This window comes from Phacochoerus africanus, chromosome 8 (assembly GCF_016906955.1).
Source record: "Phacochoerus africanus isolate WHEZ1 chromosome 8, ROS_Pafr_v1, whole genome shotgun sequence".
In the NCBI taxonomy this organism is placed as follows: domain Eukaryota; kingdom Metazoa; phylum Chordata; class Mammalia; order Artiodactyla; family Suidae; genus Phacochoerus; species Phacochoerus africanus.
In genome coordinates this window covers 37,691,839-37,703,792 of record NC_062551.1, presented here as the reverse complement: position 1 = coordinate 37,703,792, position 11,954 = coordinate 37,691,839, and the positions used below count along the sequence as shown (strand labels likewise).

Below are 11,954 nucleotides of genomic sequence, written 5' to 3'. Positions count from 1 at the left end.
ATTGTGGCTCAGCTGTAACAAATCCGACTAGTATCCATGAGGATGCAGGTTCGATCCCTGGCCTCACTCAGTGGGTTAGGGATCCGGACTTACCATAAGCTAAGGTGTAGGCTGCAGACATGGCTCGGATCCCGCATTGCTATGGCTGTGGTATAGGCCATCAGCTGCAGCTCCAATATGACCCCTAGCCCAGGAACTTCCAAATGGTGCAGGTGCAGCCCTAAAAAGCAAAAAAAAAAAAAAAAAAAAAAAGCACAAGTTAAAACAAGTTTGAAAATCATTGCCCTAAATCCACAATATCCACAATTGCTTCATATTAGAGCAACACATGTAGTATAAAATACCAGCTCACACTTGAGCAAATCAAAATGCTAGGAATTCTTTTCAGTGGAGAAGGTTACACTGAATAACATGCCCTGTGTGATAGTCCACTGGGTGCTTTAATCAGACTAAGCTTAGATTTAAATGAACATATGCAAAGTAGAAGCTTTCCTACCTACCTAAAGCATACCTATACTTATCTCCAAAAGTAGTTATATTTGAAAAGCAATCATAGCATTTCAACTTAATGATATTTTAAGGCAGAAAAAAGTTCTTAGGTCACTTTCTTTACAGCCACTTCTTATCCACAAGGAAGACAACAGCCATAACCTTTTTTTTTTTTTAACAAAATAAGTGGAGTCAACGATTATTAGCGAAAGATCAGATTATTAAAAATCTTCAGCCATAACTTCATCACCAGTCTCAATAATTTCTGGGCCCGTGGGAGCAGCAGAGTTGAGGATTAGGGACAAGTTGGAAATTTTCTTAACCTGTTGGCAGCAGTCACCACATAGAAGTGTTTCTTAAAGTAAGGAGAGAAAGAAAGGGGTAAAAAGCATATTTTTAGACAAATTTCTTCAAGAAGAAACAATAAAAGGACTTAAGCAAGCTTAGTCAACTGAGTTTGTTTAAAATTGATAAGCTAGGAGTTCCCGTTGTGGTGCAGCAGAAACGAATCTGACTGGGAACCATGAAGTTGTGGGTTCAATCCCTGGCCCTGCTCAGTGGGTTAAGGATCTGGTGTTGCTGTGAGCTGTGGTGTAGGCCGGCAGCTGTAGCTCTGATTAGACTCCTAGCCTGGGAACCTCCATATGCCGAGGGTGCAGCCCTAAAAAGACAAAAGACAAAAAAAGAAAAAATGGATAAGCTAAAGGGGAAAAGAAGATTCTAGAAAATTGTAGTAGCACAGTCGTCATATGACTTTCAGGGACATGTTTGGAGCAAGTATGAGGTGAGAAAATATGTTCTCCTGCCCTTTTCTTGTGAAAAATGGAGCACCCTAGTGCAGTGCTTTTCAGATTGTGTTTCGCAGTCCTCTAGTGGGTCCCAAAATCAAATTGGTGGGTAATGACCAACTTTTTTTTTTTTAATGAAACCAAATATCATAGAAAAGAAAAGATCAGAGTGCATCACACTTTGCGGAGCAAATGTCACAGTATTTCTGTTTCCATGTGTGTGTATATGCACATGCTTGTGTACTGGCTCTCTGGGTAAAAGCACTTCGGGTTTTTTAAATCGAGGATCTGAGTCAATATTAAAATGCTGGAAAGCCACTTGTCTGCAGGACAATTGTGTTTAAGATACACTTTATGTCCATGGTTACCAAATAATTGTGTTGTGAACAAAATTATAAAGCTTTTAAAATCGAATAGGGCTTTCCTAGGCCCCTATTTCCAAAATGTGGAGGAATCAGCCTCAAACAACAGGCAATTTGTTCTAAGCACTTGACTGCTGTGGTCCTTGAAAACATGGGCTCAAATTTCATTCTGTCTCTTCAAGTGTCCATATAAGTTTGAATTAAATGCTACCTTTATGCCAGTCATTTTTGGTCTGTGGCATTTTTTAATCACAAGTTTTTCTGTTTCATTTTGTTTTAGGGCTGCACCAGAGGCATATGGAGGTTCCCAGGCTAGGGGTCAAATCAGAGCTACAGCTGCTGGCCTATGGCACAGCCACAGCAACACAGGATCTGAGCCGTGTCTGCAACCTACACCACAGCTCATGGCAACACCGGATCCTTCACCCACTGAGCAAGGCCAGGGATCAAACCCGAATCCTCATGGATACTAGTCAGGTTCATTACAGCTGAGCCACAACAAGAACTCCAAGGTAAGAGGTTTTGACCTAAGAGATTTGCTTCCCCTAAATAATCTATTTAGAATCAAAATGTAAGTAAAAACTTAGTACACTTGTTTCAAAGGACATTTTAAGAAGACAAACGCTGCCTTTGCAGAAAAACAGATACCTTCCATTTCCTCTGAGCCATGTATTTCTGCAGCAATAGTTGGGATTTGAGACGAACTTTTGATTTTGAAGCTTTGGCAGGTAAATTATTCAACCACTCATGTTTCAGGCACTGGGTGGCACTCATTCTGCAGCTGTGAAATCAAACAGCCATTGAGATTTTTAGTTGGGGTTCCTTTTCTAGTTGTCCCCAAATTTGTTCAATTGGGTAGGTAGCCCAGTCGGTGGAACAGATGAATCATTTAGGCAGATTCATGCCATGTGCTTAAAAAAAAGACCTTCTCCCATCTAAAATCCCATCCTTAACAGTGCAAGAAAGTCATCAGCAGAATGTTCCCTGCCCTCTAGAGAGGGGCTGAATCCCAGTGATTCATCACCACCTCCTGGAGAGTGCTGGGGGATTGAGACAGGACAGCAGGGAGGCCAGCTGAGCCCATAATTGCTCTGAAGAAGTAAAAGAGGGAGCTCCCATTGTGGCTCAGCAGTAGCGAATCCAACTAGTATCCATGAGAATGCAGGTTCGGTCCTTGGCCTTGCTCAGTGGGTTAAGGATCCCTGCTGCTGTGAGCTGTGCTGTAGGTCACAGACCCCACTTGGATCCCCTGTTGCTGTGGCTGTGGCGCAGACCAGCAGCTGCAACTCTGACTTGACCCCTAGCCTGGGAACTTCCATATGCTGCAGGTGCGGCCCTAAAAAGCAAAAAACAAACAAACAAAAACTAGTAAAAGACTATGAGCCTTGAATGAAGCCCATCTCTCCTCCCAGAGAGTACTGCCAACTTGTTCATCTGAATTAGAAATATTTTCCCTCTCACATAATTTTTCACAGTGAAAGCCAGGGAACCATGAGCTGTCTCAGAGCTCAGATTCTCAGGCGCCACTACTCGTAGTTATTCCCATATGTCTAATATTAGAAAACTCACAGTCCAATCCATAACCTTGATGCAGCTGCTGAAAACCAAGCAGGTCTTCATTGGCAAGAAATATGTTTTCTGTCTTTTATTCTGCAGAATAACAACTGCATATCTCAACTTTTTTTCAACATTAGTCTATTAAATGTGATGGGAGAGTTCCCCGGTGGCCTAGTGGCTAAGGACTCGGCATTGTCATTTCTGTGGCTTGGGTTACTGCTGTGGTTCAGGTTTCTGGTTTTTTCTTTTTACGGGTACACCTGTGGCATATGGAAGTTCCCAGGCTAGGGGTCAAATCGGGTCTGCGGCTGTAGGTCTATGCCACCGCCATGGCAATGCCAGATCCAAGCTACATCTGCAACCTACAATGCAGCTTGTAGCAATGCTGGATCCTTAACCCACTGACTGAGGCTGGGGATTAGACCCACATCCTCACAGACACTGTGCCGGGTTCTTAACCCACTGAGCCAGAATGGGAACTGCTGTAGTTCAGGTTTGATTCCTGGCCTGGGAACTTCTGCAGGCTGAGAGTACAGTAAAAAAAAAAAAAAAAAAAAAAAAAAGAAAGAAAAAAAAAGTGATAGCTTGGAAATAAGCCTAATTTGTAAATATAGTCCTTTCTAAAACTGCCTACATTTTATGCTCCTAGTTTTTCCTTTTGTTTTGTCTTGTTTTACCCATGGCATATGGAAGTTCCCAGGCTAGGGGGCGAATCAGAGCTGTAGCTGCCGGCCTACACCACAGCTCACAGCAACATCAAATCCTTTAACCCACTGCGTGAGGCCAGGGATCGAACCCGAATCCTCAAGGATACTAGTCAGATTCGTTTCTGATGAGCCACAATAGGCTCTCCCCTAGTTGGTTTTTTTTTTTTTTTTAATTAATTGATGTCCTTTGTTCCTTTCCCTATCTCCCCCCACCCCCAAGAAGTAGCAAACTAAGATATCCCAGGCAGAATCAGGCTGCAGGAAGGAAGGACCATTAGCTTCAGCAGCCCCACCCAGCAGCAGCCTGACCTTCACAGCCCCCAGACGGGTGGTCAAACTCAGAGTGGATCGCAGGTGACAAGCGATAAAGGTTACCTCTTCTCTTTGATCAGCAACCGGGAGACAAAGTCCTTGGCCTCTTCCGACAGCCCTTCAAAGGTGTCAGCATCAAAATCCCAGTTACAGTTCACAATGAAATTCATGGTCTCTGCATCTGTTTCCCCTAGAAATGGGGACAAACCACTGAGTCTACGGAGGAGAGAAAGGACTGTCAGCACGTGGGAGCCACACCTGCCAACACACATCACCAAGACAGAACAGAGTCTTACGAGGTCAAAGAGGACTAATCAGAACCAAGAGGGTTGGAAAGAAAAGCAGCCCCATTGTTTCTCTGCAGGAGACAGTTGACAAAGGGAGCAAGTGGAAGGATTGAAAAATCGAAGGCTGGACAAGTATTAGAAGACATCCCCTATCACGTCTCAGCTTTTCCCTTCACCATGAAGTAAAGAGTGAATTGGGGGGTTCCTGTCGTGGCGCAGTGGTTAACGAATCCGATTAGGAACCATGAGGTTTCGGATTCAATCCCTGGCCTTGCTCAGTGGGTTAAGGATCCCGCGTTGCTGTGAATTGTGGTGTAGGCCGCAGATGCGGCTCAGATCCTGCATTGCTGTGGCTCTGGCGTAGGCTAGTGGCTGCAGCTCTGATTAGACCCCTAGCCTGGGGACCTCCACATGCAGCGGGAGCGGCTCAAGAAAAGGCAAAAAGACCAAAAAAAAAAAAAAAGAGAGAGAGAGAGAGTGAATTGGGATCCAACCCAATATGTCCACTTATCAGGTACATTGGGCTTAATTTAAAAACAGCTTGGCATATCTCTGGGACTATCCAGGCCTCAGAGGCTAAAGGAAGACTGGCTTTATTAGAATCCTTTAGGAGAGGGTGGAGAGACAGGACAACCTCTCTGGCTGGCCTTTGGGCCACCGTCTTGCCCCACCTGGTGCAGGACGCAAAGTGCAGGGAACCAGTTAAGCCATAATGATAAGACTGGGAGCAAAGCTTGATTTTGTCGGGCCTCTGAGGAACGAGCTGAGCATCCACAGTCAGAGAAAGAGAGGAAGACATTTAGTCTGTGCGTGGATCGCCTCTCAGCGCATCCTAACTCTGCTTCCTCAGCCCACAGCACACAGTGCACGCAGGGCGGGAGAGACCAGGTTAACAGCCCAGCAGCTGTGCCCTGCCCTGCCCGCCCCTCTCCTTCCTGCTTCTGTGCACCCCACCTGCACCACAGCACCCATGCATCGGGGCTGGAGGGCTTTCTCTCCAGTGGAAGCTGATTTATCCACCCAGATGTTTCAGGGAATTAATTCCCCTGGGACCAGCCCACTAGCAACACCTGATTACAGTCAGTGTATCAATACCTCAGCTCCATCACCCCTCAGCTGCAAGAGCTCTGAGCGGCTGCCCTACAGGGGGTCACAGGTTCCCCAAGAATTAAACTCCAGTGATAATTACCGGCTCCACGACACACACTTTACTAGTCGCCTTCCTTCCCCATTTCATTTCCCGACTCCTCGATGGCTGTTTCTTGGGAACACCTCCCCAATAAACACACGCTCAAATTTTGCTGCCTGTAAGGGTACCCAAACGCAGACAAATGGTCCCCATCCCCAGTGGGGAGCCAGCCCCAGGGCACTCACAGCATGTAGGTGATGACTCCCACACTCCACATGTCTGTGGGGAATGAGACAAACTCATAATTGACGACTTCAGGGGCCAGGAACTCCGGCGTACCGAAGTTCACTTTCAGCTTCTCCCGAGGCTTGTACCTGGAAAGGAGAGGCCCAGAGGATGAGGGCTGAGAGCCCTGGGGGAAGATGTGGATGCCAGGCTAATTCCTGGGGGGAGCGAAACACCCCCTACCCTTTCTGGTCTGGACCTCACTTCCCACCACGTGTGGTTCACTGGGAAATCAGCACACCCCCAGGCCCTAGATGCAGACTTCCCTAAATCACTGGGGAGAATAAGAAAACCACAGTCCTTCTCCTCCTCCGGCATTACAATCTGAAAAGGAGGGAAGATGAATCTATCCCATTTGGCCTGCAGCCACAGGAATGCACACAAACAAACTGAGTAGAAGCTGTAGGTGGAGGACTGCTCTGTTGTGCGATATGGCTAAAGGGAAGACGGTAAGAGGCAAAATGCTTCACAATGCCGATTATCAGGGAAGTAAAAATCAAAGCTGCAATAAGGAGTTCCCATCGTGGCGCAGTGGTTCCGACTAGGAACCATGAGGTTGTGGGTTTGATCAGTGGGTTAAGGATCTGGCATTGCCATGAGCTGTGGTGTAGGTTGCAGACACGGCTTGTATCCCATGTTGCTGTGGCTCTGGCGTAGGCCGGTGGCTACAGCTCCAATTAAACCCCTAGCCTGGGAATCTCCATATGCTGCAGGAGCAGCCCAAGAAATAGCAAAAAGATAAAAAAAAAAACAAAAAAAAAACCTGCAATAAGATACCGTCTCTCACCATCAGAAAGAAATAGAAAAGAGCAAGTGTTGGTTAGAATGTGAAGAAATTAGAACCCTTCTTGGTGGGAATGTAAAATGGTGCAGCTGCTATGGAAAACAGTATGGTAGTTCTTCAAAAAATTTTTAAAAAGGGAGTTCCCATTGTGGCTCAGGGGTTAAGGACGCGGGTTTGACCCCTGGCCTCACTAAGTGGGTTAAGGATCCAGAGTGCTACAAGCTGCAGCATAGGTTGCAGATGCGGCTCAGATCCAGTGTGGCCATGGCTGTGGCATAGGCCTCGGCCGTGGCTCTGATTCAACCCCTGGCCCAGGAACTTTCATAGGCTGCAGGTGCAGCCATAAAAAAAATTTTTTTTTAAAGAACTACCATATGATCCAGCAATCCTATGTCTGGGTATCTATCCAAAAGAATTGAAGGAGGCATCTTGAAAAGATATTTATACCCCCATGTTCATAGCAACATTATTCACAATAGCCAAACAGTGGAAGCAACACAAGTGTCTATCAACAGATTAATGGATAAACAAAATGTGATATATACATACAATGGAACACAATTTAGCTGTAAAAAGAAAAGAAATTCTGACACAGGCTACAATAGAGATGAACCTCGAGGATATTACAATAATTGAAATAAGCCAGTCATAAAAAGAAAAATACTGTATGATTCCACTTATATGAGGTTCCCAGAGTAGTCAGTTCAGAGACAGAAAGTAGGATGATGGTTTCCAGGGGCTGGAGGCAGGAAGAAAATGAGGGGTAGTTGTTTAATGGGTAGAGTTTCAGTTTTTCTAGGTAAAAAAGAGCTCTAGAGGTTGATTGCACAACACCGTGAACTATGTCAACACTACTGAACTAATCTTAAAAAATGCTAACATGATAAATTTTGTTATGTGTATTTTATACAATTCCAAAAAGCAAAAGAACCAGCCAAAGCATTCTGGACACGACATTTAAGGAAGGCTAAGAAGAGAGTTGATGGCTGAATGGGGAAGGGGTTGGCAAAGGCTGGCTTTTAGAATCATTCCTGAAAAGGAAGAAAATCTCTAGCTAAAATTTTATGGGCAGCAATAAAGATGTCCTTTAATGGGTGAGTGGATAAATAAAGTATGGTTCATCCAGACAATGGAATAGTATTCAACATTACAAAGAAATGAACTCTCAAGCCATTAAAAGATGTGGAAGTAACTTAAAAGCATATTACTAAGCGAAAGAAGCCAGTCTGAAAAGGCTACAGGCTGTATGATTCCAAATATATGACATTCTGGAAAAGGCAAAACTATGGAGACAGTAAAAAGATTGGTGGGTTGCCAGGGGTAAGAGAAGAGGGGGTAAGAAACAGGATTTTTAGGGCAGTGAAGATGCTCTGTATGACACTATAATGATGAATACATGTCATCATACATTTGTCCCAACCCATAGAATGTACAACACCAAGAGTGAACCTTAATGTAAAATATGCCCTTTGGGTGATTGTGATGCGTCAGTTTAGGGCTTGTTGACAGCGGGGGAGGCTTTGCATGTGTGAGGATGGGGGATAAATGGGAACTCTCTGTTCCTTCTCTGCAGTTTTGACATGCACTGAAAATAGCTCTTAAAAAATGAGTGTTAGTAAAAACAAAAACACAAAAACAAACAAAAAACTTAACGGCACTTCCTATTTTTCAGATAACATGCTAGAAGTTTAACCTATATAAACTTTTCATTCTCACCAACAGCCCTATGAAATAGGTAAGATTATTGTCCCCATTTTACAGATGAGGCAACTGAGAAATAGAGAAGAATAAAACAAATATTATGCCAATATGCCCTGATTCCTTTAAATCAGGGCAATGAGTTTTCAAAATACAGTCTCCTTTCTTCCAGATTTGCCAAGATCCAAGCAAATGCAGACCTTGAGCCAACATAGCCTACACCCTTCTGATGAAAGAGCAACACAGATCACCTTGGTGGTCAAGTTGTGGCTGGAAAACAAGGAGGAGAGGAGAGAGAGAGTCTTCCTCTGGCAGTCTGCTCCTCCCCTGCACCTGCACTTGACCCAAACCTCAGAACCAGGGAGCCAAACTAAAGGACAGCCTTCCCCTTAAGGAGAGAGTCTTCCTCTGGCAGTCTGCTCCTCCCCTGCACCTGCACTTGACCCAAACCTCAGAACCAGGGAGCCAAACTAAAGGACAGCCTTCCCCTTAAGGAGAGAAGGCCCAGGCTCTCAGTCCCTGGATGCTACTTTCCCAGGATGCATTCTTGTTTCCACTGCTTCATCTGTCCCCCATCCACATCCCGCTTCATGGGATTTTGCAGTTCCTCCCACCAGAGATGGTGTATGTTGCCCCATCCCATGGATGCTAGGCTTGGCCATGTGGGTTGCATTGGCCAGTGGAATGTTGGTGGAAGTGAGAGTGGGCCAATTCCAAGCTAGGCTGTAAAAGCATGCCCTCTTGCTCCTCTGCCATCACCATGAGAAAAGGATGAGAGACACCTGAGCAGACCTGTGCTCACTGACCGGCCTGTTGGATCCAAGCCCAGCTCAACTCAGCCTAGATCGGTGACTCCCAACCAGTGGTGTGTGGGTAAAAGTTTAACAACCAGCTGATAATGCTGTATAATTTTTCTAAAAGTCTGGATTTGTAGCATTTGCCAAGGTCTGTGGTGTAAATACTGATTTCACCATGACTGAATTCAAAGTACCATCACGATGTCACTGGATGAAGAGTTGGGAAGAGCTTGGCAATAGCATACTATTCTATAGTCTTTCTATAATACAGGTTAACAATAGGCATAAATAACCTCATCATCATAAATAATAGTAAAATGTAGTAAAGTAATTAGGAAGTGATAAGTTTCAAAAATGTAGTATCTGTGATTTTAATATAATTTCTTTAATTGTAAGCTTACACAATTTAATTTTAAAAAATAGTCATGTTTAATAACTGGCTTACAAGACTCCTTATCATGGGCTAAATAAGTTGGGTCCAGCTGACTCAAAAATGTGTGGAGGAGGAGTTCCCTGGTGGCTCAACAGGTCAAGGATTCAACATCATCACTGCTGTGGTGCATGTTGCTGCAATGGTGCCATCCCTGGCCCCAGAACTTCTTCATCCCACAGACATGACCAAAAAAAAAAATGTGGGGGGAAGAATAAATGATTATTGTTTAAAATCTCTCTATTTGGGGGGCGGGATCAAGATGGTGGAGGAGTAAGATGTGGTGCTCATGTTCTCCCACAAACACATTAAAAAAAAATCTACATGTAGAATGATTGGCACAGAACATTTACTGAATGCTGAAGGAAGACCTTAGACCTCCAAAAACGGCAAGAAACTCCACATAACTGGGTAGAACAAAAGGAAAAAAAAAAGAGAGAGAGAAAGAAGAATGAAAAAAAGAATTGAGATGGTACTAGCACTCCTAAGAGGGAGCTGTGAAAGAGAAAAGGAACCCATACCCTGGGAGGCCAAAGTCCCACAGGGGGACCTAGTTCTGAGGAGAGGACTAGGGTTGGCTGTGTGGTGACAGCCTGGCTAGGGGAGCAAGGTACCACAGCCAAGGGAGTGCGTCAGAGGAGGCTTGGGCCTACAGAAGAAAGATGGTGCCATTGTTTCAGAGGGCAGAAGGAGGAGGGGTGGGACCACCATAGGAATATCTTTCTCTGCACAACTGTGGGCTCTCAGGTGGCAGGGTGCCTCTTGTGTGGGATATGGGCAGTAAGGACAAACTATACCAGGCATCTTGGACTCCAGAGGTGGGTGTGGCCCGCCCCTGCTAGGGGTCTGTGAACAGGCACCACCTACAGCCCCAGGCACCTCAGGGGTTGGCACAGAGGAGGGCACTTCAACTGAGTGCCACTCGTTGACTTCACTCCCCTGGGAATGCACATGCCCTGCTGTTGCTACTGCCAAAGGCTCCACGTACCACCTACACCTCCCTGAGGGTCTCTGCCACTTTCCAGGGCCCTGCAACCAGGAGAAGCCTGCACTACTGCCCCATAGGTCCTCACCACTGGCTACAAGCCCTATCCATTGCCTCCATCTTCCTGGAAGCAAGTGCAGGCTTTATACCAGCACACCCCCTATCAAGGGGATAACAGCCTGCACACACTGAGGAAAGAGACAGTGGGCATCCAACAAAAGTAGCCCCCACAACAAGAAAAACAACAACAACAAAATCCCTTCCAAACTACTTAGGAGTGCTCTCACATATAAATAACCCTCCAAGACCAAGGTAATTGTCTTCCCTAAACTCACAGAATAAGAAAAATATAAGCAAAATGAAGAAGCACAGGAACATTCCCAGTTAAAAGAACAGGAGAATTCCCCTGAAGGAGCAAACAATGAAACAGACCTCTGCAGGCTAACAGACACTGAATTCAAAAAGGATATAGTGAAAATTCTGAAGGAATTAAGAGCAAATATGAAGGAATTTAGAGTGGATAAGAACAGTTATACAGATTACTTTAGAAAGGAACTAGAAAATAAGGAGGAACTAAGGAGGAACCAAGAAAAATTCAAAGTTTCATGTGCAGAGTCACAAGGTGAGTTAAAGGCACTGAAGAGCAGAATGAATAATGCAGAGGAATGAATAAGTGACTTGAGGATAAAATGATGGAAATCATCCAGTCAGGACAGCAGACAGAAAACCAAATGAAAAAACATGAAAGCAATATAAGAGATCTATGGGATAATAGAAAGAGGGCCAAGATACACATAATAGGGATTCCAAAAGGAGAAGAAAAAGAAAAGGGGATTGAAAATGTATTTGAAGAAATGATGGCTGAAAACATTCTGAATCTAAAGGAAACAGATATTAAGATATAGGCATCATGGAGGGCCCCAAACAATTGAACCCAAACAGACCCATTTCAAGACATATTGTAGTAAAAATAGCAAAAAATAAAAGGAGAGGATTCTAAAGGCAGCAAGAGAAAAACAAAGAATCAGTTATAAGGGAACCCCCATAAGACTATCAGCTGATTTCTCTACAGAAACATTACAGCTCAGAGGAGAGTGGCAAGACAGATTCAAAGTTGTAAAATGGAAAATTTTGCAGTCTAGAATACTCTACCCATCAGAATTATCATTTAAAATAGGAGAAATAAATAATTTCTCCAACGAACAAAAACTAAAAGAATACAGCAATATTAAATCCATTCTAAAAAAAAATACCAAAAGTTCTCCTCTAAATAGGAAAGAAGTAACAAGATATAGGGTGGAGGAAATCACAACTGGAAAGTAATCATTTAAATAAGCCAGTATA

At 44.3% G+C, this 11,954-nt stretch overlaps 1 protein-coding gene across 4 annotated transcripts in view; it reads right to left on the bottom strand.

Moving 5' to 3' along the window:
* Nucleotides 1–421: 421 nt before the first annotated feature.
* MYLK3 (myosin light chain kinase 3) overlaps nucleotides 422–11,954 on the bottom strand; it is a 68,589-nt gene continuing 57,056 nt past the window's right edge. For all 4 annotated transcript variants that reach the window (XM_047792541.1, XM_047792542.1, XM_047792540.1 and 1 more), the window contains exons 10-13: nucleotides 5,877–6,005; nucleotides 4,279–4,431; nucleotides 2,288–2,420; nucleotides 422–844 (exon numbers count right to left, since the gene is read on the bottom strand). In XM_047792541.1, coding sequence (XP_047648497.1) covers nucleotides 785–844; nucleotides 2,288–2,420; nucleotides 4,279–4,431; nucleotides 5,877–6,005 — 475 coding nt within the window. In that variant the 3' untranslated portion in view covers nucleotides 422–784. The remainder of the gene's footprint in view (nucleotides 845–2,287; nucleotides 2,421–4,278; nucleotides 4,432–5,876; nucleotides 6,006–11,954) is intronic.